Source organism: Gopherus flavomarginatus, chromosome 4, assembly GCF_025201925.1.
Source record: "Gopherus flavomarginatus isolate rGopFla2 chromosome 4, rGopFla2.mat.asm, whole genome shotgun sequence".
In the NCBI taxonomy this organism is placed as follows: domain Eukaryota; kingdom Metazoa; phylum Chordata; order Testudines; family Testudinidae; genus Gopherus; species Gopherus flavomarginatus.
Genome location: NC_066620.1, coordinates 51,041,195 through 51,066,974, shown reverse-complemented (window position 1 = coordinate 51,066,974; position 25,780 = coordinate 51,041,195). Strand labels below are relative to the sequence as shown.

The 25,780-nt window shown below is 43.1% G+C and overlaps 1 protein-coding gene and 1 long non-coding RNA gene across 2 annotated transcripts in view; one reads left to right on the top strand and one right to left on the bottom strand.

Moving 5' to 3' along the window:
* Nucleotides 1-25,780, bottom strand: part of LOC127049473 (uncharacterized) — a 34,234-nt gene that overhangs the window by 5,621 nt on the left and 2,833 nt on the right. Inside the window, exon 2 of the long non-coding RNA XR_007773996.1 lies at nucleotides 1,409-1,501. This is a non-coding gene — a long non-coding RNA (uncharacterized LOC127049473). The remainder of the gene's footprint in view (nucleotides 1-1,408; nucleotides 1,502-25,780) is intronic.
* Nucleotides 6,935-25,780, top strand: part of ESRRG (estrogen related receptor gamma) — a 489,078-nt gene continuing 470,232 nt past the window's right edge. The window contains exon 1 of the mRNA XM_050950238.1: nucleotides 6,935-7,005. Coding sequence (XP_050806195.1) covers nucleotides 7,004-7,005 — 2 coding nt within the window. The 5' untranslated portion in view covers nucleotides 6,935-7,003. The remainder of the gene's footprint in view (nucleotides 7,006-25,780) is intronic.

Genomic DNA, 25,780 nt, shown 5'->3' with positions numbered 1-25,780 from the left:
GGGAGGCCTGAGATGAACAACTCTGGGATTCTGTGCTGACAGAATGTGTTGCCTGCATGACTGGTTAAATCAGGGCCATTGACTTCAGAACCCCTTGCTAGGTGCATTTCACGTGAATGCATAAATTGCAGGGGCCAGGCCCTGAAGCTGCATAGAAGTTCATGCCACTGTCTGACTTCCTTAGAAAAGTGAGAAAAATAGTTAAGTGCTAACAGTAACTGATGAGAGAGCAGGAACCAGCTAGGAATGCATTGTAAAAATAGTCCCAGCAACAACACATTCCTTAGCTTAAAATTGCAGCCATCTTCAACAACCCAGAGTTTTCCTAACCAAACTGCTGACTCTTTTTTTCTTATCAAAACACCACAGCACCCATGTTAACAACCAGGAGTAAATCAAATGCAGGACCAGCTAGAGTTAGCCAGCTCTTGTCACTCCCTTGATATCAGATGGCAGATAAATTATGATCTCAAAGCAGTGTGCTCAGGGCCCCGTGCTACCATTAAGACAAACTAGGTGGTTGCCTAGGGGGCCAAGATTTGGGGGCACCAAAAAGCAGTGCTCCATATTTTTTTTTTTACAGCAATTCCTCCCCGAGGGCGACCTCGCTGCTCCACTTCTCCTGCCTCCCAGGCTTGCAGAACCAATCAGCTGTTTGGCATTGCAAACCTGGGAGGAGAATTAGAGCAGGGCTGTGTGCTTGGGGAGGACTCGAAGCAGAGATGAGCTGGGGTGGCCAGGTGCTGCACAGCTCCTGGAGGGGGGGCCTCAGGGCAGGAGGGAGCTACTGTGTAGGTAGGGGCGCCTCAGGGTGAAGGGGAGGCGGGGACCTGCCACAGGGCTGGAGGGCGGGGGCACAAGGTAGAAGTTTCACCTAGGGCACAAAACTTCCTTGCACCGGCCCTGAGTGTGCTCCCCTAAAACTTTCAAAAGCACTGTTAAGGTGGTGCCAGAGATTTCCGACCTAAAAGACAGAGCTTTTCCGGATTGCCTCAAACCCCCCGATGTGGGTGCCGGTGATTTTGTTTCCTGTAGTCTTTTGTTGAATTAAACCTCTTCTTCCATCATGTAAAGACTTAAATCCACAGATGTAAGAAGCACTTGGAATTTGTGTGCATCTCTCTCTCCTCTTCCCTTTGGATTTGTTTGGGTCTGACAAGCTCGCCTATAAAACACGTTTTAAAAAGATCCCTTTTAAATAAAAATAAACGCGGGGAGGGAAATCCAGCCAATGTTTGTGATCGTAGCGAATTTAAAACAGCTTTCTTCCCAGGTCGTATCTGGCGAGAGGTGATTCTGATGAGTATTTCTGTAGGATCAGTCTATTCTGTTAAATATAAACTTGTGTTGCCATGAAGGGGAAATGTTGTTGTTGTTTTTTTAAAAAAACAAGACCTTTAATTTTTACCTGAAGAGGAAGTTACTATTTAACTCCTGGGTTATACACTCCAGTCTCTCTGGCTGCATGTAGCCACTTCAAATGTAGGCTGGAATGAACGACCTACAAAAAAATATTAACGAGATAAAAGTAAGCAAGCGAAAAGGGGTTAAGATTTCAGACCACTGGCCCCTATTTTTGCCTTGCATAGGTAACTCTCTCTCTCACACACACACACACACACACCTTTCAAAAGGTTTTAGCAGTCTTGATCCTCTGTAAAATGCTGGTGGCTCAGTTACTACACGAATATTTCTCACCCGTAGCCCGATCCATCCATCCACCCTTCTTTTCTTCCTGATGCTGCTTCTACCTTTTTTGCACACTGCTAAATTTCTCCTGTTCCTCCACACCCACCCCCTGGATACAATCGCCTATAGACAGCTATGGCTCCTCCAAGGTGTCCGGCTCCAGGAAGGCTGGGCGAAGCGCGAAGCCTCAAAAGCTGCAGCCGCCTCTGCCCTCGGTGCACAGCAGTCCCCGCACAAAATCCTCTGGCTTTCAGTTCGCTTCCTTACTATGTAAAGGGAGAGATTTTAAACTGGGTGAAGTCCCACTTAAAGCTCTTGGCTCGAATCAGAACTTAAAACTTGGATCTGAGCAACTTTTGCATCACAGTCAAAGCTACTGCACACTCCCTGAAAGACAGCAACAGGGACCACCTCAGTCATTCAGGTTCTCGGAGTCCTCAAACTAAATCGTTCATGATGTGGCTGTAATTTTTAAAATCCCTCTTCAGGTGAAGGCTCTTTCTGATTTCTCCTCTAAATGACTGTACAAAAGAACGACTACAAAACTCGGCTTCATTAACATGGCCAGTGTGTGTGAAATAACTGTATGTTCCCAACATGTGCACAAAGACTCACCCATTTTGGTAATTATCCTCACCAATCTGGTAATTTATGCAGGATGTTTATATTTATACAACATGCACATTTTTGAAGGAGTCTGCTTCTTCATCAGGTCAATGTGTTAATTAAAAGTTGGTCCAGACTGGTCACTTTGCAGTCCCAGATGTGCTTAACAGCATGCAATTAACACGCAAGGAAAATCTTTTTGAAGATACTAGAATGTAAAAACTCAGTAGAAAGCCCTTCGTTTCTTAACATGAAATAGTAATGGCAGCCCCCCCAAAAGTCATTAGAGATATAATTAAATATGGAGTATTTTTGAAGAGCGCCCTGCACAATCCTCCAAAAATATTAAATAGTAATTTGATTTTTTTTCCTCTAGCACTACAGGTGCTAGCTCTGTTTTTCCTGCATTTCCCACACTATGTATATTAAACAGAGAGGGAACATTACGCTGTTGTTGATGATGACCTGAGACTTGGCTGAAATATTTTGCTCCGCTGTGTAAAATTGCAAAGTGGGTCTCTCTCTAAAATGGCTAGCTTGGCTTTTATAATTACCTCGTGGTCTAAACTTCTCTGCAATCCTTTTTTTTTAAAGAAGAGAAAAATAAGAGTTTGCCCTGGGTATTAACATTTCTGTGTTCAGGGGCTTGAAGCCAGGCTCTCAGTAACTGCAATGGCAGATTAGCCTAAGTAAAGACTGCAGGATCGGGCCCTATATTGCTATACTCACCCTGGTCTACCAGTCCATTCACAGCAACTTGCTTGCCTGCCTGCCTGCCCCTGCATTCAACTTGGCCTAACCGTATCAATGTACAGGCCTCAGTACAGCAGTTTGCCTCCCCTGAAATCCCCCCGCCCATGACCCCCCCTGTATAATATCTTGTCTTCCTTAGTCTCCGACCCTCGGTTCGCTAGAGTGTGTTCCCCACGTATGCACGAGGGAGCTTGTATTTCACACCCTGGGAAACGATTTATTGAATTGTCCTGACCAACAAAATCACTTCTTAAAATGGTTCATTTATTAAAATTGGCTGAATCTTTTTTCAACATATTCCTTCCCTAGGAATATTTCTCCCTTACGCAATAAAAACGACCCCTCATTTTCTTCTGTTTCATTAAAATGTTGCGGCACTCGCTACCTCTGAACAATAATCCCTACACAACCCCTATCCCTAGGACACTGCTTGCATACTGGGCGCGGGTAGGTCCACGCGATGGCAAAAATACTTCGCTCTGTACCCAGAGACAGACAGACGCACAGAGGAAGGCTGCATGGTCCTTGCAAACTGACTAGAATTGTAGCTATCAGACTGAAGATGCAGAAGGGGCTATGATTTAAACGCAGACCCGTTCTCGTTGTTACCAAGAGTATATATATTTTTTCTCCTTTTGTAGGATACAGAAGGTGAATAATGAAATCCTTTTGCTAATAGTTTATGAGCCATGAGATTGGAAATGTATATGGATAGACCAGAGCGCCAGACTAAAAATCACTTGAGAGAGTCTCGGAGCCTGATAGAAGAAACCCTTTAATATCCCCAGCACAGAGCAAAGGGAAACAGGGGGCTGCTAATGTCGGGGGTTGTATGTCTGTCTCTCCCTCTTCCTATCCCGACTACCGGATAACAGCGGTCTTGTTCAGGGAACAGCAATGTCCATACACCACTCATGCCATGGATATGTATATACACTAGATCTAATGCATACTCTTTATAGAGTGTCATTATGTGTATGTATATAGTGTGTACACATATCCATGGCATGAGTGGTGTATGGACATTGCTATTCCCTGAATAAGGCCGCTGGTATATATATTCTGGCTTTATATATATATCTTGTATATACATGATGCACACACTATATATACATTCACTATGTATTTTATATGTGCGAGTGTACGTATGAGTGCATATAGTATATGTTACATGTAGTGTGTAGCCATAGTGTGTGTGTGTGTACACGCAATTTTAGTGGCATATAGTGTGTAGTCTGGGGGGGGGGTGTTATACAATTTGTTGTTCCAAAATGATCTTTCTTTGGGGTTCCCGCCCCGTGGTAGAACTGGAGGACCTGTGCAGAGCCCAGCAGCACCAGTGTAGAGGCTGCAGGAAACACAGAGTGCAATACGAACCCCCACCCCCAAAGCCACTTTTTCCTCGTGTTTTGCAGCACATCACTTCTGTGCCTGCTTCAGAACCGGCCAGGCTGCCACCCCCAGCTTGCCGCACGAGCTCGCTCCTAGGCGAGCCCTGGCGGAGCCCGCACCCTTATAGGAAGAGGCGTTTCACAGAAAGGCTGTGCCGCACGATTTGCACCCCTGACTGCGAGGGGAGCAAACCTCTGCGTGGCTCCAAGCGCTGGGCCCCTGAGCAGCAGCTCCACGGTTGGACCTCTCCTGCGATTCAGTGCCCCCCCCCCCCGGTAGCTGTCGTTAGGAGGGAGACCAAAAAGTGCCAATGCTGCTAAGTTTATTCACAAAAATAGTGGAGGGGGGGAGCCCCGCCCTGACTAGCTGTTAGGGACACGACCTTTCCCAGCTCCGCAGTGGGAGTGCGGCCGAAGGGTTGCTCTGAAGAGGAGGATGGAGCTGGAAAAGAGCGTCTCTGCCCTGGGGCTGTGTCCCACTCCGTAAACTCCGTGTGGCAAACCTGGAGGGGGGGGTCAACCTCGCACAACCTCCCCATAAGCCCCCCCCCATCTTCACAAAGCGGGACAGAGCGTGTGAAAGGAGTTGGGGCGAGGCAGACCCCCCCCCCCGCCAGCCCCGCGGGACGGAGCAGCAAGGGATAGAATGGGCCCCTAACGCCGCTGCTGTTTGCAGGGCGACCTGACTCTTGACCTCTCAGCTCTCGGGTTTGTTTCTTCTTGAATCTTTTTAAATTAGGGGGTTGGATTTATGCAGGAGATTTTTTTAAAGCCTAAATATATTGCAGAGCTCACGGCTGGGTGAAGGGTAGTAATCCCCGCCCACTCCCCCCGGGGGCTGCGAACGGCCCTCGGACAGTGCCCGGCCAGTGAAGTCCCCATCTGGCCGGCCGCAGGAGAGATAGATAGCAATAAGCCTGACACAGCCCAGGCTGAGACCACGGTCCTGTAGACAGAGCCCCAGCTCAGAGACAGGTGGTGGGGAAAGTTTGCCTAAATTAATACCCGTCTGATCCCCAAGGAAAGGGGAACAAACCCCAGTAAGGCCAGGTCAGCTCCTAAGAGAAAGCAGGGGTTGCGCGTGTGTCCTGGGGAAATCCCCTTTGGTTTCCAGCCCCAGCTACATACTGGAGAGCAGGGAGGAACGGCGGGGCACTTAAGGGAAAGTTTATTTTCGCTACACCACCAAACTGTTCCCGGCTCTGAGGAAAGGGGCATTGGATTGAGGGGGGCATTTTCCTCCGTCCTCACTGTCCCCCCCCAGGTTTGCAACCTGAGACTTTTGCAGAGGGCTTGTGGAGCTTTGGTTGTTTGTAGTAGCCGCTAGAGCTTTCACGGTGGTAGGGACACCCCCCCCCACACACACACACACAAAGCAAAATCTTGGCACCAAAGCGAGAGAGACAAGCAACCCCAATGAGTGGCATACCCCTGTGCAGCCACAGAGCCTGAACAACAAGGGAGTTGTCTTCGCAAGGAAACCTGTCCTTGGACCTCACATCACTCCCCTAGCTCAGGCAGGAGGAGTCAAACTGAGGAATTGATCCCAGCTCGGGGAGAGAAATCCAGACTGGCTCTGGAATGATGCAGGCAAACCAAGTAAGTAGCAATTTACAGAACAACCCTCCAAGATGCCTTCTTTGGGGGGGGGTATGTCCCAGCCCCCCTGCCCGTCAGGCTCAAAGCTGGTGCCAATAATTTAACACGCTCCTGCATTCTGGGATTGCTGGGCGCATTAAAGCTCCAAAGCGAGGTGTTTCTCAGTGGTTTGTTTTGTGTGAGATATATGTATAGGCGGTGGTTAAAAGCCCCAGCCAGACACCCTCCCTTCCGTCCATTTTCTCCCAAATAAAATCCCCCCACGAATAATTTCAGGCTGCATTCTCCAGCGTTCCCCTTTATATTTTTCAAGTAAGTGAGGGTAAACGCACTAATCCCCCCGCGCCTGAACCATCACCATCTCCTTCACTTCCACACGGACAGGTATGTGCTTTCTTGACCCCTCCCTCCTAAAAACCCATCAAACGCACCACAGAGCCCACTCGGAGTGAAAGTCAGTGCTAATCCAGGGCAGTTTCTCCCAATGGTTGGGAGGGAGAGGCGCGGGGGGGGGAGCGAATATAAATGTCCTAGGGGAAAAAAAACAAAGGCAAACAAACAAACAAAACAAACCCTTCACACACAATCCCAATAAAGTCCAATTCCTTCCCACACACCCACAACTTTAGCCCTGGCTGCTGCCTGGGGGGTTTTTAATCTCACAAAGAGAAAGGGGGGCTCCATGCGCAAAATTACGCCTTCTCCTCTCATTTGTTAGCTGATTCCATCAAAAAGTTCGGTATTTATAGGCTACACACACGAACCTGGAGTAATACAAACCCTCCCGTGTTGTTCCCCTTGCAAAGTGACCGGTCCCGAAGCATCTGACCGGTTTTGTGCGTGGAAGAGAGAGCCTGCGAGAGAGAGAGACTCACACACACACACAGAGCTACAGTCCAACCCGTGGAAGAAGAGCTCAAGCTGAGAGATTTATTAATTGCTAAACGCTGCTCTGCCATCCAGCCATGTGAGTACCTAACAATGATCACCTTTCGCACAGATGGTCAGTGATCAGACGCAGGCACTGTCTTTTTCCCCCCTCCCCCTTTCTATTTTATTTTTATTTTTTGCCTGTCCTTTCCCTTTCTCCCTATTTTTGATAAAGTTTTAGTTTGCCTGGTTTATGCCTTACGAAGAGGGAGAAGTAAACGTGTGTGTTGGGGGGGGGGGGAAATGTGCCGGAGAAAAGGAAGGAAGGAAGCCGTGGTGGAGAGAGAAGGAGGGTTTATTGAGCGATCGCCTTGTCCCTTGAGTCCGATCCGAATGGGAATTAGTAACAGAAAAATAACGTAGGTTATCCCTCCCCCCCTTTCTTTCCCTGTCGCGTTTAGCCTCCTAGGCAATCACCCTGGTAGCGATACTGGGGATCCATCTGTATTAACCCAAACCCGGCGATGGGTGGGTGGAAGGAATCTAAAAAAGAAGGAGAAGGGAGCTTGGTGATTTCGCATATAGAAGTGACTAGCGAACAGCTCCAAGCGTGATGCACAAACAGGTAGGAAATGCAAACAGGAGTCAATGCGCTCTCTGGCTGGCTGTGAATACAGTTTGAAGGGGAGAGGGCGGACACAGATCACACAGTGCGCTCTGCTATCCTGGTCTCCATTATTCTCCCGCAGTAGGTGCCCGCCTTAGAAATCAAATTTCACGTGGAGGGAATAGGGATTTTAGTGAGATGGCTGTAGGATGGCGTAGAGTTTGTTCCCCAATCTGTCCGGTGTCTTGCCTCGCCTCTTCCGATAAGTGAGGCTTTTCAGGCTCTCATAAAGCTCAGGGTGACACAATAAGTCAAGTGAAATCAAGCCTCACGCCGCATGCAGGACACGGCATGTGCGTTTCAGATAGTGCACGGATGACTCTTTGGAGCAAAATGCAACCTGTAATAGGAAATGTGACTCTTGAAAAGGTAGGTATGTTGCTTTATGCAAAACTGGGAGAACCTAAGGCTGGGAGACCCTCGGCTGGGGAATGCGGGGCGTGGGAGAGTGAATTCGCTTCCAGCTTTTCTAAACCAACACTTGAGCGCCAATCATACACTCCCAGGTTAGTGTAGCATTAAATTAACAGTCAGGATGATCCAGGGCATTAGACTGTGTGCCCGGGCTGGAAACTCTCTTCGTTTAGACACAAAGAAGAGAGCGAGAAGGAATTACCCTGGAAAGCCAAAGAGCACGGTGAGAGTCTCTATTTGTTCTCCCGCCTCATCCCCCATGAGCAAAGTTCAGTGAAAACCAGCGTGTGTTTGTGTTTGTGCCCTTCGGAATCCCCTGATCCCTGGCGGGTTCTGGAGCACTAGTGGTGATGCCTGGGCTTTAAACACAGATGCTTTGGCCTCGAGCGCGCGTACGATAACAGGAAGAACTTGCAGTGCTTTGGCTATAATTTTGCCGCATCATGTGGAAAAAGTGACTTGAATCCAATGCCATTGATAGGTGGCCGTGAAGCCTCCTTTTCAATAAGCAGCGGTGGAAAAGCGGCATCGGCAAGCCACTGCCTTGTTGCTTCAAGGTATTGGACCGTCAGATCCTCACTCCCCACACTGCACCTATAAAGCCACAGCTCTTCTTGGCTGGGGCGGGTGTCAAAAGCGGGAGGGGATCGTGGTTTGCTGACCCGTAGTTCGGACACGCTGAATTGACAATCACAGGCATAGGGCACAAGAGCGCTAGATGCAAGACTTTCCCCTCGTCTTTCAGGAATACACACAATACAGGGCACCTGCAGGGCTGAAAGTGGGCCAGAGCCACACGGTAGGTATCAGATCACACACAGCAGAAGAAAGAAATTCAGTTAAAAATACATGAGTTCATATCAAAGGGCGAGCGTGATTTTTTTTTTTAAACAAAGGTGCACATTAGAACAAGCTAGAAGCGTTTTGTGTCTGATGCTATCTCCCACGCCCACTGGAAATAAAGCACAGCCTGCTCTTCCTTTGCGTCTTTTAAACTCCCTTTTAATTAGAATTGCTAAAGTAGGACACCCCGGTGGAAGATGTTTTCAGTATCCACCTACACCTCTGCTACAAGCAGAATTAGTGCCTGTTAAATCTAGTGTATGAAACGCAGCCCTACTGCAAAACTCTTCCCCACCCCACGCGCTCGTTTGCCACTTTCTCATCCCCACAAATTGCAGGGTGGTGAGGGAAAGGTTACTCTATTTAAAACACTCTCTGAAGCAACAACGAGGAGGCTGGTTTCCAAAAGCCTTGCCTTGTTGCAGGCACATCAGAAAGACTGAGGTTGGGAGTATCCCTTAGAACTCATTTAACTTTTTTTTAAAGTCCAAACGTAGGTGTTCCCTTCCACTTTAATTTATTTGATCATACGATAAAAAAGATAAAATCGTCTGCGTCTGGTTATATGCCCTACCGCACTAAAAGCTGAAGCTGGTCTGAGCTGTGGAATCGGCACTAGTTAGCTAATGGCAATGACTGAAATGAAATTTTAGCCCTTGCTTTCCAAAGGAGCATTACACTCCAAGCGGGTTTACCACACTCATGCACTTCTAATTTGCGCGGCTTTAGTTTCTCGCTACTTTCCCGCCCGGCTCTGATGTTTCTGATGATGGCGAAGGCTGATCACATTTCCGCTAATGAAAGTGTCTGGCGAAACAATTCTTTTTGCTTCTATGTTATAAATGGCTTCAGAGAAAAACTGAAATCCTGTTGATAATGAAACACCTTGAACGTGTTAAGCTTAGAACCACTGCTGGACCAATGCAAGCTAACATGCAGTTTACATTTTCTAAACCAAGAACGCTATTTATTTCCAACGCTAAATAAGTACTAGGTTATATTCGCCTTCAAGGAAAGTTGTCCTTGTTAGAGCGCTAAAAACATTATTAAAACCTTCCCCTTTAAAGCCTGGACCCCTCTTTAATTATTATCTGTGTGAAGACAAGTCTAAATTAACCCTTTAACATGAAAACGCCTGTCCGCAAAGAATGATAATTCTCTTTAATTACAGGGAAGAATGTATTTTTTTAGAATTCATCAGTAATTTAACTGAACTATTATCCCCCACATTCAGTGTGTTCAAAACGGTTTACCATCTCCCCTACATTTCTTTAAATACATTAAAACATGTTTGAAGTTGTGAAAAATAGTTTAGAATGTAGCTTTAGAATTAGCGCGTGATCGCAATTACTGATCTGCTCTAACATGATCCGAATTATCTGAGCATAATTTAAAGTCTAACATTTGCTGGCACAAATGTATAGCAAGCAAATAAAAACCACCCCCACAACAAATGCTTAACAAACAGGAAGGAAAACCCCAACAGCTTCTGCATAGCAACAGGTAACACACCTGCAGAGTTTAAGGGCTAAATGCGGGTCTTTAGCTGGCTAAAACCCACCGGTATGTTTAAAACAAACAACAAGCGCACTTTCGACCATAGGATACCACCAGAAAAACAGAGCTAATGCCCAACGAAATTCAACAAGTTCTAAGCTACCAGTGCGATGAATAGGAAATCTGCCAGGAAATCAAAAAGATCAGCGAATAGTCTTGTTTGCAACTCACACCGCCCCGCTAGCTTGTCAGTCGGCAGAAAGAAGAGGGGTTGATCTTAAGCGGCACAGACACGTGTTGATAGTGAGCAGTCAAAGAACAACAGGGTCTTCATGATGCCCCACCAGGCTAAGGACCAGTCAGGGCTGAACCTCCATAATGTCAGTCCTGCCCGCATCTGGTATGTTATTAAAGCGTCTGTAGCGAATCCCTGGCGTGTCTGATACAAGCCCAGCTCCAGAGCCTGGCTCGGCTGTGCTTTCCACGGGGCAGTAATACACAAAGGGGCACTTCAGTTTGAGGGGGCGATGCACAGTCTGTAGCTGGTTACTTAAACGGCGGGGGCAGACAGCGGTGGGGCGGGCGCTAAGGAACCCGGACAAAAGTAACGGGTCTCCATCACCGTGCAAACAGCCCCACCCCAGGCTTTGTGTGCGGGGCATGCCCAGGTAAGAAATATCGGCCACCTTCCTGGCTCACCCACCAGACCTTCCCGAGAGCCGCCCGGTTTAGGGACAGCTCCTTGCTGCCAAATCCAAACCCATCGGCCCAGGGAGAGTGTTGGGTATTGGCTGGGACAGTGCACCTGCTCAGTGGGGCTGATTCTCCCGTCCTTCCCCGGCACAACTCTCGCTGAAGTCAGTGGGAGTTTTGCCGGAGTAAAGACTGCAAGCTCTGGCTGCTAGGAAAGGTCCTGAGATGATCCGACAGGTCCGCCCTCGCCCCTCCTTCCTGGCCACCCCTGGCTGGGTTTACGGGTTCACACACTTTGGGGAGGGGGCGCTGGGGAGGCTCGGGGAAGAGTAAACGAGCGGAGTTCCCTTGCCTGATTCACTGAACTTCTTCCAAAACTCTATCCCGGCTATTAAAAGTTGTGTCACTCCTGCAAATAAACGGTGCGCCGCACTGGGAACGGGGCTACAATTGCGATGAAAACTAATCCAGGAAGGGAAACTGTTCTAGAGAGACCTTAAAGATCCTCTTGACCCCAGGAGCCCCCATTATATATTGTAAGCATTTCCTCTGTAATTGAAATCAGTTATTATTGCTGCTACAAAGAGGGAGAGAGTGCAACCCACAATACTATCTACAACAGACAGGGTGTATATTTAATAATGAGCAGGGAAGGCAAGTTGCACAGTTGCCGAACTTTTTGAACATCAGACCTTGCATTTTCAGAGTTCGGCTGTTAGAGCTGTACAGAGTCAGAATCTATTTGGCCTAATCCGTTCCTTCTGGGTGTCCTCTTGGTTATACATAACAGCCCTATATTAAATGGCCATGTCGTTTAAACACTTTTAGGAGATACTGAAAATTCTCATTGAGAAACAGAGCAGCTAAAAACAAAGCCATAGCATTGTTAATGAGGGATGATGCAGTCCTAAATAACATTGACAATATTAATGTGACTTCGTTTGAATATGAAAACCTTTTCAAACAGCAATAGTATAGCCATACTTTGTCTTAAAAAATCAAAACTAATTGTAATGATACTTTGCAACTGTATTGCACCTTTCATCCATGGATCTCAAAGCACTTTGCAAGCATTAATTAATCAGCCATCACAGTCCTCATGTGAACTAAGTAAGTATTATTACATTTATTTGAGTATTGTGGAAACTGAGGCACAGAATGGTTATGTGGGACACTGGGCAGGGCACAATGAGTCATTGGCAGATGTGAGCATAAAACTTCTGAGTCCTGAACCCCAGTTCAGTGCTCTGATAGATTATGTTTCCTTTCTTGTAACAAATAATAAAAGACAAGGACATTGTATTTTGAGATTCTGTGGAAATACTAATTTAATTCTCATATTTTATATGACCAGAACCCATAACTGGATTTATATAAATGTATTATATAGTTACTTATTTCGTGTGTGTCTCTCTAACACATGCACAAACACATAAATAGTGCAATACAATATTTTCACAATATTGACATATTATACAAATAATGTAAAACTTTATCACAGTGAGCCAAATTCCATAAAGCTTGCATGGAATATAATTGCACTAATCTTCCCGAGATGAGGAAAGATTAAATACACAGTATATGACATTCACCTGTTTTACAGTAGATGCTCCTTTTTTATATACGTGTATTAATACAAGTTACACTAATGTCTACTGCATATGATAAACTTTGTGGCAAACATTTTCACAGTAGCCTTTAGTTATGGGTGTCCAATTTAAAATCCTTTGGACTTTTTTTCAATGTTGAGCACTCAACTCCAAATTAAGTCAATGGAAGCAGTAATTTTTAGCACTGCTGAAAACCAGCCTCAAGGTGTCTCAGATTGGAAATTTAAAATCTGAGATTGTTCTTGAAAATGTTGGCCTGTGTTATTTAGGAGCCTGGACTTCTAATTTACTCTGAAGTTACAAGACCAGGTCCTAGAAGAGGCTCAGAGAAAGATGCAGGTATCCGATTAGGTAACTTGATTATACACCTCTACCTTGATATAATGCTGTCCTCGGGAGCCAAAAAATCTTACCACGTTATAGGTGAAACCAAGTTATATCGAACTTGCTTTGATCCACCAGAGTGCGCAGATCCGCCCCCCCAGAGAACTGCTTTACCACGTTATATCCGAATACGTGTTATATCGGGTCGCGTTATATTGGGGTAGAGGTGTACTTCACTGCTTTTAGCTCAGTATCTCTCTGCATTTGTCATTTTTATTAGCTTCTTGTTTAAATTCAACCAAAGATCAAATAATCAGTATGATATTAGTATTATTATTTCAAATATATTAATGTGCCATGATATCTGGGTAAAATACATTCAGTACAATTTATAATGGGAAGTCTCCCTTATACAAATACAATAAGCAATAATGGCTAGCAGAACTGAACAGCTGAAAATGTAAGTTTTGAAAAATGAAATATCATCACAGAAGTTGGTGAAAGTACCTCTCTCATTCTGCTGAAAACTGTCTGAAATAGAAACAGACTTCCAAGGAAAACAATATACAGCTAGCTAAACAAAGGGTTTAATCAGGACAAACCAGTACCTTGCTGATCTCACAGGATGCTATGTTTAATTAATGGAAGCTGCTTCTGTGTTTCAGAAGTGAAGATGGTTGGGAGACCAGGTAATACTATTGTGGTGTTGGCCCAACAGAGGGTTTCCACAGTTTGGGACAGATTTCTGATGTAAATAGATACTCCACTGAAGACAATGCAGTTGCACCTATTTACATGTTGGTTAATTTGGCTCTTTTTGACTAATACCTTTTCATGACTCATACATATTACTTCCTGATGGATGAGAAAGTCATAAAAACTCTGCTCCACCTCTTGGAACCTTTAATATTATCAAATACAGACATAACAATGGATTACATCAGGCAATGCCTAAATCTACCACTGAGTTTTCATTTTTCTTTTTTAAGAAAGTAAGATGTTCACAGACAATTGATCCCTTGAGTGAAACCTTTTATCTCAAGAGTTTTTATTACTTTCATCTACCAATAGATACTCAAAACAAAACCAAGAACCCCCTCACACCTGGGATTAAATCAAATTTAATTTGAAGTGGTTTCCCATCTGTGTAACACCACCGATCGAGTTCAACTGATATACTCCTGATTTACACATGTGAACTGAAAGTAATATTGGGCCATAAGAGGATGACATAAACCAGCAACGAGGAAATTTAAAAACAGAGGCTGACACTGTCTGTAACTTTGTTTTGTAATGTGCCAGCAGAAGCACAGACACAAATGAACACACTGATCCAAACATTGATACAATTCCTAACTGAGGGAACACAAAGTTAATGACAAAGGTAAACTGTGAGTCATAATATAATTAGCAAATGATGATGTGCTAACTTCAGAAAAGTGTATAGGGGAAGGTAAAGGGACCTTCCCTGCCTTCCCTATTAAGAAATCAGATCTTAGCTACAGAAGGAAGAGAGAACAGAGAACAATGTGAGTTATTTTGAGGATGTAGGGTTTACAACTTTCATATGGTATTTCTTTTCTTTCATCAGTATATCTTGGATTCTTAACATTATTAAAACATTTTTTCTATTGAATTTCCTTGTTTTACTGTATTGGAATTTACTCAAAAAACAAAGAGGGCTTCTTCAAAATAATGTAATGTCTCTCAGACATACAAGCATTACAAGGGCCATATCATGTCATCACTACATGTGTAGATTTCCCACTAATGTCCATAGTTAGTGTGCATGTGGGCCATGACTCAAGAGCATGACAGTCCATAGATTATTTCTGCAAATACGTATGGTCTGTTATATAATTTATCAGCTCTCCTATGTGCACTTTTACCTGAGGGATTATACACACTCTTCTTTAAAATTGTTCTGTGTCTACTCATTTAGGCAATTTAAAAAAGATTCTATATTCAATAGACACCAATAGCTAAACTGATCTCCTGAATAAATACAGAGCTAGATAATTTTTAAAAAAATGATATCTCATATACCAGGTGGTCTGGGACAGGTTTCAAAGCATACTTTTTTAAAATGTACTTAGGATGTAGCTTGTGCATAGTAACCACATTCAGAAAAATGATGTGCAATAATGGCAAATATCTAATCTGTTTTGAAATTTGTTGTCCTTTTTCCTCCAAAATGGACAGAGCAGTAAAGTCATACTAAGAACTGAAAACTTCCTAAATTTAATATTTTGAAATAAAATATATTTTGGGGGACATTATTATAATTTATTTGTAATTTGTTAGTGCCTCAAGGCCCTAATTTACACACAAAAGAAAAAGACAGTTCCTCCCCTAAAGAGCTTGCAATAGCAGTAAGCCATAGGTGACTTTTTGCATATTTAAATCAGTAATGTAAAAGTGGCTGCTACAGTCATGCAGTTAATGAAAGCTGAGTAACACAAGATGACAAATTAGTATAAGCACCCTAAATAACTTCACTAATTGAGCTAAGGGCTCAGTCCTGCTTCCAATGCCAGAATTCCCATGGACTTTAAGAGCCTGCTCTCATTGTTGGTTGTATTGTGGTATCAGAGCATTGTGGCTCCGTTGTGCAGAGCATCATACAACCACATAAATAAGACACAGAAGAGCTTATGGTTTCAGGCCTCAATTTTTCATACACTTTCTTAGTATTGTGGGGCTCTCATCATGTTACATTGAATGCAAATTGTTAGATTGGTACCATATTTGAGAAGCTGCCAATGACATGTTACTAAGCTTAACATCTGTCAGCAACAACTTTTACATAGCATGGTGTCTTTATTTATTGTTCTTGATGTAATTTAAAGTTGTGTATATTGTTAAACCTATGAAAAACCCAAGCCCATAAACTCTCACTAACATGGAAACTGATGCCTAAATGAAATCATTCTGTGTACTTGTATATACTTATGAGTCAAAACATTTTCAATAGATTCAGTCACACACCTTTTTATTTTATATCCCCCGTTATAAATATTTTAATCTTCATGAGAAAAGAACAAGACTTTTAAAAAGAAAAAAATGTAGATTCTAAAATTTGAATGGGGAAAGCACAGGATGGGATCAGTGGATCAGTGAGTTCCTATGTCACTGTGGGTAATTTCCTTTATCTCTCTCTGTGTCTCAGTTTGTCCATCTGTAAAATGGGTAGAATAATAGTTTCTTATTTTAGGTTAGGTCTATACAGCAGCTGGAAAAGTGCTTGCAGTGTGGGTACACAGATGTTCTAGCTCTGCTTGGGCTAGCATGCTAAAAATAGATGAGTGGCTACAGCAACATGCTCGGCAGCTCAGGTGAGCCACTCTAGTACAGACTCCATGGGAATATACTGCAGTGTAACCCCATAATAGCTTACATGATATAAAGGAGCCAAAGCAATTTACAGCTCTACACATACAGTACTATTGAAATGCAGCCACCTTCGGGGTGAAGGATGACAACCAGCTGGATACAGTAGTGTAGAAAGGGAAAAATTTAGCCAAGGATAGCAGGAAAAACTCTTTTTAAGGGAAGTGTCATGGAAAAAGACTCATGTATAATAAACTGCATGGACCTCAATTTGTCTATGTTGGTAGAATGAAGAAAGGGATAAACGGATAAGCTTGCAGGATCCTGCCCTCCTCATGTGTTCATAACTAACACTGATGTAAGTGAGGATGACAGGTGATGTGCCTATGTCGATGAAAGAGACTGTAGTCCGCAGCTGATCACTGATCATATTATCCAGCAAAGAGATCTTCATACGTGTTGAAATCAAACTCTAGTTTTTTAAACACTTAAATGAAATCATCTGCTTTTCTCTAAAAAACAAAACACATAAATATGCCAGATGGAAGAGGGGACTCATTTATATACTTTGGGGATTATGATTGGACCAACATAGCTCTTTCCTAGATTAACAGCAGGTGAAGGCCACACCAACTGTCATTAGAAAGGTGAAGAAAAGTCCTTAGCTTTGCAGTGAGGTGTCATTTGACCTATGACCCTGATGTCATGATAATGTGAATTCTTAAGATTCATGTTCTTCAAACAGGAACATCCTCTAGCGTGTATGACTCTAAGTCAGACGTGTTTGTTTATTATATTATCTATTAAGCTAGCCTCAGATGCTTTATAGAAACCAGACACAGCAAATCCGAGACTGGTAGTAATACTAAAACACTTACATAGTGAACTTCATTTGTTGATCTCAAATGTCTTGACAAAGGAGGGTAAGTATCACTATTGCCCTGTCCATACAAAGATGCTGAGTTACAGAGTGGTGAAGTGATTTGTCCAGGGTCATATTGTAAGTCAGTGACAGAGCTGGCAACAGAATCCAGGTCACTTGGCTCCCCTACAAACACATTATCTGTTAGGATTCCGATTGCATCACAAAGCGCAAGAATTTTCTGGTGACATCACAAACTACTCAACCATTGCTCCAGTTTTCTTCAATGGGAGCTCTGCACATGTATCCAATGACAGCATTTCATTCATAGAATCACAGAAATGAGGTCATCAATTCCAGCCCCGTGCTATGGCAGGACCAAGTAAACCTAAACCATCCCTGACAGTTGTTTGTCCAGCCTGTGCTTAAAAATCCTCCAATGATGAGGATTCCACAATCTCCCTTACAGGTAGAAAGCTTTTCCTAATATTGAACCTAAATCTCCCTTCCTGCAGATCAAACCCATTACTTCTTGTCCTACATTCAGTGGCCCTGGAGAACAATTGATCACCATCCTCTTTATAACAGCCCTTAACATATATGAGGTCTACATCTGTACAGTATATGTATGTGTCTGTACCTGAGTGTTAACTGGAGTTGGTTGATAAACTCCTCCAAATATTTTTGACTGATATTAATGCTCAGAAAATAGTAAATTCTTAAATATGGTATGATTCATACAGAAAAGGTATTAAAAACTAAAGGTGTCAGTCAAAATGGTGGCCTATTGTATAGATGGCCAATAGGGCTGGTGATTAGAGATGTGGTTTTATAATGGCAATTTTTGTGAAAAAAACCATAGGATATTCGTTGTGAAAAAGCTAAAGGTTGTGGTGAGGTCGGCAACCTTTCTGAAGTGGTGTGCCGAGTCTTCACTTATTCACTCTAATTTAAGGTTTTGTGTGCCAGTAATACATTTTAATGTTTTTAGAAGGTCTCTTTCTATAAGTCTATAATATTTAAATAAACTATTGTTGTATGTAAAGTAAATATGGTTTTTAAAATGTTTAAGAAGCTTCGTTTAAAATGAAATTAAAATGCAGAGCCCCCCAGACCAGTGGCCAGGACACAAGCAGTGTGAGTGCCACTGAAAATCAGCTCGCGTGCCACCTTTGGCACACGTGCCATAGGTTGCCTACTCCTGGGTTATGGAAATACAGAGGCACCTGGCTAAACATCACTTAACTGATGTGCAAACCTGACGTCTCCCAGCATGCCTGGTATGACTCTCACTGAAGTCAATGGAAAAGCTCTGACTGACTTCACCTGGGAGCTTGAATAAGCAGGCTCCAATAACCCAGTGATCTCATTTCTTGGCAATGATTTAGTGGCAAAATGCCCTGAAGTCTCCTACTAGGTAGACTGCTTTGATTTTGACACAACATACAGTAGCGATGCTACAGAGTGTTACTTTAAGTAATTAAAGTTATACATGTCAAAATAAATGAACACGGAAGATTGGGCATGATTGTGATCTGACTGGCTCATGAAAAGTGTAACTCCAATGAAGTCACTGGAATTAACCAAGTGTGAAAATTGGGGTGAGATCAGAATCAGGCTTACTAAGCTCACCTCTGCATTCCTCTCACATCCCAAACACTGATGGACGCCAGTAAGAGTTTTGAGTGTGAAGGAATGCGGGACTGGGCTGTTTCATGATGCATGATCCCTTGATTCTTTTTGCTGTGCTTGTGAACATAGCCACTAATTCATTAAAGGCTAGATTGTAACTTTACACCTTGAGTAAGAGGCAGCAGGTAGCTGCACTTGCCACCCAAGGCAGACCAGAGAAGGAATAATAACAGTGTTACAATTCCGCTCCTGCTTCCCCTTTGCTCTGGGGCATCGAGGGAAAGTAAGTTACTTCACCCCTTTCCTTGGAACAGCTTACTCCCCTACGTGTGTCCAGCCACTCCGGAGCTCCTTCTACTTCCCATACTTTCCCAACCCTTCCCTGCCCACTTGATTGCAGCAGGGGAATACTGGGTGACTAGCCCCCTTTCTTTCTCCTGGCCCCCTGTGGCTGGAGTTGAGCTGAGTTGAGTGAGGAGAGCTGATCAGAGGGTTAGAGGAGCTCTACTCCCCTTTGCAGTCAACAAGGGCTGTGCCAGTCTAGCCCCAAATTCATAATGGATCTCCCTGGCATTAAAGTGGATTTAGTGAGTTTCTACCATATAATTACAAAAAGGATAAAAAAATCATGGGCATTGTGCTGAACAACAAAACCTTTATTTTTCCAGTTTTAGTGACATTAATCCGAACGACACTTGTGTGGTTTTGGGGGTTGTTTTTTCCTAATCTTGTATGAAGGAGAAACTCCCAGATCTGATCTGTACTAGAGAAGTTGCATTAGATTCCCAATTAATCTAATTAAATAAGTGCAAATCCCTAATCTAGATACATTTTAAATCAATTTAATTAAACCAGTACAAAAATTCTAATATACACAAGGCCTAGGATACTATGATGATGGATACAGTGGATACAGCTTGACAGGAGATAAACAATTTGTCACTCCAAGAATTAACATCAAGTTGTATGCATAGGTAGCCTATGTAACTAAGCATTTCTGTTGCAGTTATTCTTTCCCCCTTACTTTCTATTGTTTGTTACAGTCAGTTGTGGCATCTTTTTTTTAAGCTTGTAGGCTCCTTGGTGCAGAGACCTTGCCTTATCATGCATTTATACAGTGCCTGGCTAAGTGAGGCTCTGATCCTGAAAGAGGCCGCAAGGTACTACCCTAATACAAATCAATAATGATCTTGCAAAGAGGGCAAAAGTCCGTTCTCAGCTATTTCAGTGTAAATCTGAAGCAGTTGCACTGATTTCAGTGGATTTGTTTTTGATTGACATTGGTACACTTGAGATCAGAATCTGGCCTGGAAAGTTCACTTGTCTGGTCCTTTGTGATACAGGGGACTTGCTGCTAAGTACCTGCTGTCTTTACCTGCTCATTTCTGTGAGATACTGAGCACCATCTGTTTCCACTTAAGTGTTGGGGTTGCGGACACACAGCACCTCAGAGCACTGAGCCCCACAAGCCTTTTGCACCACCCAGAAATTATCTTGGAAGCTCTCAAAATTCTCATTAAAATCCCATTGTTTGCTTCCATACACTCACATGTAACTTCCCTCCTGCCCCCCCGCCTCTCGCAAAAAAACCCTAAAATGTTAAAAAAAATCAGGGTTATTGGTTTTTTAAAACCTGAAAATCAAGGAATCCGTATCACTCATGATGGGGATGACACAGCTGCAGCCCTAATGATGATGTACCAACTACTGAAACAGGAGGGACAACTAAAATGAGCATGCTTTTCTCTTTGCAAGTTGAACAGTATTCCACCTGGGTGCGTGCTGAAATATGTGATATGTAATTGTAGAATCTGCCAAAGATTCTGCATTGGTGCTCACTTCTCCTTCACTGCTGCATAAGTGTTTTTTACCAATCATTTTATAGCATTGCTAGTGCTCTGTGATTGTCACTGCCCTGGTTCCATGACAGAAACAGCAATTTCTCCATTTTTCCCATAAACAGTCAGATGGCCAGATCCTCAGCTGGTATAAATTGGCATCGCTCCAGTGACATCATTAGAGCTATGCCAACTTTCACCAGCTGCAGATCTGGTTCCCAGGCTGTCACCCTGACCAGCCAGCTACTGAACAAGCCTCCTCCATGAACGCATGCAGCCTTGCAAATTTGTCTGTCTGTGTCTATTATAACAGAATATGGGATTTTGAATGGGTTTAATTAGTTAAATATGATTAAATATATTTAACATCTATTTTATAATAAAGCATTTTTTACTTTTCTCACAATTTTCCACGATAAACAGCTTAATTAAAATATTTTGCTGTTATTTTCCTTTTTTCTTTAAACGATTAGGATTAATTCGGTTAGAGTCCTAGTGATGTAAAAATCTGGCCCATTTTTTTTAACACCCTGAGATGGACCATTTTACGTCAGCACCAAAGGCAAAGTTTCTTGCCAACATTCTAAACTGATGAATACAGCTATGTTTTTTTTGCAGTGTTGTAGCCATGTTGTCACAGAATATGAGAGACAAGGTGGGTGAGATAATATTTTACTGGACCAACTACTGTTGGTGAAAGAGATGGGTCTGACCTGAAGAAGAGCTCTGTGGAGCTCAAAAACTTGTCTCTTTCACCAACCGAAGTTGGTCCAGTAAAAGATATGACCTTACCCATCTTGTCTTGCAGCTATGGATTTTCAGTCAAACATTTCTTGTAACACTGATTATTGTTAGGAAGCCTGAAACATAGAGTCAAATTTTCAGTAATGCACATACAGCATTTGCCATCCATATCTAGGCTTATCCTTGAAAACACAGGTTTTTGTGCACATCAGTGGATGAGCTTGCAAATTCTGTGGACTAGGAAGACTGTCTGAAAATGTAGCTCTTTACAATGGACTTTTACAATTGCTGAAGATAGAAAATAGTGTACAGCCTTGCGAACAGCATGCTTGAGCAGAATACGCCTTTTGTTCTACTTGTTAGAGCAGCTTGCCACTTCTGACTTTGACACAGAATCTCTTTATTATCTGCACATTAACCTTTTGTGGGATAGGAGGACAGCTTATTTGCATCATGGGCATCCACAGAAGTCCCACCAGTGGAAATCCTTGGGAGCTGTCTAGTGGATGCTCTGGCCACATGACCTCTCTAAGTGGTCATACCCATTTGCCGTACAAGCTGGTTCTGATACTCCCTGGCGGAGTAGCAGTTTTGGGAAGCTTGCAGGGGCCTGTGTTTTAAAGTGGGAATGAGTCATGCTCAGGGAATGCTATATGTGTACATGCAAGAACAATATACCTTTGCACGTACAACACTAGCTACAAATCATTGTCTGTTCTGATGTATGTATCCTTCACAGTGTGATAGATGTCAGGTCCTGTTCTGTATTTGTGTTTTAGAGGCTATGTGCTAGTAGTTTCATAATTCAGAACAGCCAGGGCCAGATTGTGACAGAGCCATAGGCTGCTATGGACCCTCTGTGACAGATGCTTACGCCTAGGGTTACCAGATAGCAACTGTGAAAAAACAGAACAGGGGGTGGAGGGTAAGAGGTGCCTATATAAGAAAATGTCCCAAAAAACGGGACTGTCCCTTTAAAAACGGGACATCTGGTCCCTACTTATGCCAACCCTATGCACAAAGTCCCTCTTGGTAACCCACACAAGGCCCCGTCACAATTGCAATCCCTCCTGCGCCAAGCGAAGTTCAAAGATGACTCCATCAGTGTGTCCCAAAGAGAGCAAAAGGAGGTGGGGAGATCGTCTCTGCACTTGCATGTGGAATGAGCTGGCCATATCAGGGGACATACCCTGAGCAGTCCTACTGCACACCGAGCAGTTCAGGGAGGGAATCACTCACTGAGCTCCTCATGAGGTAGCATAACTTTGCACTGGGCTCATTCTTGGGCCAATGGCTAGATGCCACAATCTGGCCCTCTGTAACCAACTTAATAGCTTGTTTTTCTATTTAAGTGAATTTTAGTGTTCAGGAATGATGCCAGATTGACTACTAGAAACTAGATTTAGAGGAACTATCTCTAGAAGTGGAAACAGATCAGTCTTGGTACCAGTTTGGTCCTCAGCCTACCTGCCAAGAATATCAGAAAGAGAGCCAGTTAGCGCCAACTGGGATAGTAGACTTTGTCTACTATGAATGAGGCCAATACCATTACATTTATGTTGTGTTACTACTTCCTGATGGCAGTTCAGAAACTTTCATCATTATCAAACTGAGCAGCTTCTAATCTCCATACAAATTCACTGAGCTCTCCAGTTCTCCTAAGAACAGACTGTGTTCTTATCAGAGATGGGCCCAAACTGTGAAGTTCAGATCTGACTCGGAACTTTTTCAGTTTGAGGAGGCTTGGATCCAGTATTTTGGTGGAGGCCCCAACTCTAATTCTGTACTATGATAAATAGTTGCTACAGCATCTGTACCATATTTTTTCACATAGTATTGCAGCAAGTGTAGAAGTCAAATAGCTAAGAAACATGCTTATGTATATAAAATCAAATGCGATCCCACTCTCTCTGATTTACAGGTATGCTTATTCTGCATATGCATAAAAAATACATGCATCTCATCCCCTACAGCTATAAACCAAAATAAATTTGCATGACTCAGGGATTTCTTCAATGCCCAGGTATAAACTCCAGTTAGAGATGGTAATGGCCAAAGATTAAAACAAGACTATACTCTTTAGTATTAATACTATTGTTCTCATTTAATGCGTAATTCACAGTAGCGGTACAAGAAGAAAAGCAGTCAGTGGTTTCTTATGACAAGTGTTAGGCATTGGCATTACCAGCATACTCCTCCAAAAGATTCTTCACTCATTTTATTGCGTTGACTGTGTGCTGTGGTTGGTTAGGTTTGATTGTCTGTATATGTTGTGCCATCATTTCATTGCCTTCAGTGGTCTCCTGGTGTTATTGACATCCATTTCAGCCATGTTTTCCCCATTTGTTCTTCTATCCTTTCCCTCTCACATACAGGGCTGGCCCTGAGCACATGGATACCCTGCAGCTGCAGGTAGCTCCACATTTTAGGGGTTCCTCATTGGGGACACAGCTTAACATAAATTTAGTTTTCATGGTCTCATGAAGCATGCAAGGGTCTATTCAGTTGTTTGCAGGAAAGCATATGGCTTCAGACCAGGCCCACTCATGTAGACTCCAAACGCCCATTGTCTTCAATGTTATTCTTGCTTGAGTCAGGCCAGAGAGCATAGCTGATACCTAAACTGCCCAACAATAATAGTTTGATTCTTTTTCAGAACCTTCTGTTTTACCTCTCCTTCATTACTCAGTGTGGAGAGAAGCTAATTTTCCTTCCAGAACGTAAGGCTGTATGTGGGAGAAGTATCTATAGGTGGAAATCCCTTCCCCCCACCTGTCATGACCATCAGTCAAGCTTATGGTTTAGGGTACCATCTGAAGGCCATCGCTGCCTTTTGCATGGGATGTGGGACCATTCAATCTGCTTAAATGCAGATCTCTGTCCATGCTCCAGTCTGCTCCCACTGTAGCATCAAAGCAGAGCAGAGACCCTTTTCACAGCATATAGTAGGGACTCAGTTCCTCCATGCAGGCTGCGTCTTCATTAGGAAAAAACATGCATTCATAACTCAAGTTAGCTAACTATCCCAGAACGATTAGTCCAGTTCAGTTCCCTGCTCTGCCTGATTTGGAATTGAGACTTGAACCTGCATCTCCCAGATTAATGCCTTAACCACTGGGCTAGTGACTGTTCTGGGGTGGGTTTTTCTCCTCTTCCCCTGAGTGAAAAAATGCTTTGTCAAAAAGAGTCCCCACCAGCTCAAGTCAGAATAACTTTTGAACAATTTTCTGCTTAGCATTAAACTATAGGATATTTTGGTTAGACTCTCATTTTCATAACGTTCCTATAAACCAGTTATGCTACGAGTGCCTGATTCTGATCTCACTCACACTGATTTTTACTGCATTACTGTACTGACTTCTATGGAGTTAGAACTGTATACGTTCCGAATTAGAACCTTATTCTTAAAGTGCCTTCTAAATGCCATATTAATTCTGCAACCCATTCTGTGGAAGTTTATTAGAAATTCCTCTTTAAGGTAATATGATTAACTTTTACTGGTGCTTCAGTTAGACCTACTGCTTTAAATAGAGTAGTATATAAAGTAAAAATGGATCCTGTGTATTTAAAAGGATATGGCCAATCTATTTTTCATAGTTTTGAAATGTTTTTTGCTTTTGTTTCTCATAACCCATTGGACACTCTTGCAGTTAAGGGCCTAACACTGCCTCCAATGAAACCCAGTGGCAAAACTTCTACTGGAATTCAAACAGGAGTCAGAATGGGTTCTATAAAATCTAACTGTTTTCCTTTGTGGCATATACCCGGGTATGTTATTGTAGAGTTGATCATAAATCCATGGCTGCTGTTAGTGATTTTAAGAAAAAAACATTATTTTGAGAAAGAAAAACCTGCAATGAATTAACTGGGCTTCATAAACAGATAAAAGAAAAGTAGGTCAAATTTTGGGCTAAAATACTTTTGGAGTATCCCTTGAAACCCATCCCTGCATTGTTTCCTTGTGCAGGACTGTCTGCCACAGAAGCCAGACAAAGTTTTACATGTGAACAGTCTGCAGGACTGGGCTAAGTGGAAAAGGCTTGAATTTAACTTCATATTCTAATCACACTGGAGAAGACGTAGTAGGCCTACGTTGTGCACACATTTTAAAGCTATGCTTCTTTGGCAGCTGAGTAAACTGTCTGCTGTATGATCTATAGGCTAAAGTTAACTATGCTGCAAAGGGGCACAACTCAGCTGATTTCACCAAGGCTGCGTTTGGGCCTACAGCTAAGTTCTTACTTGCAGAGATAGACCGATTTCTTTGTTGTTGGTTTAGGAAAGGCCTGATTACTCATTTATTTTATGGAAATGTAATATATTTTAAAAACATAGACTTCTTTAAAGATACTTAATTTAAAAATTAGCTTGTAAATATTCACTCCCACAATCACAATCCATCCTTTCATCTCACAGGG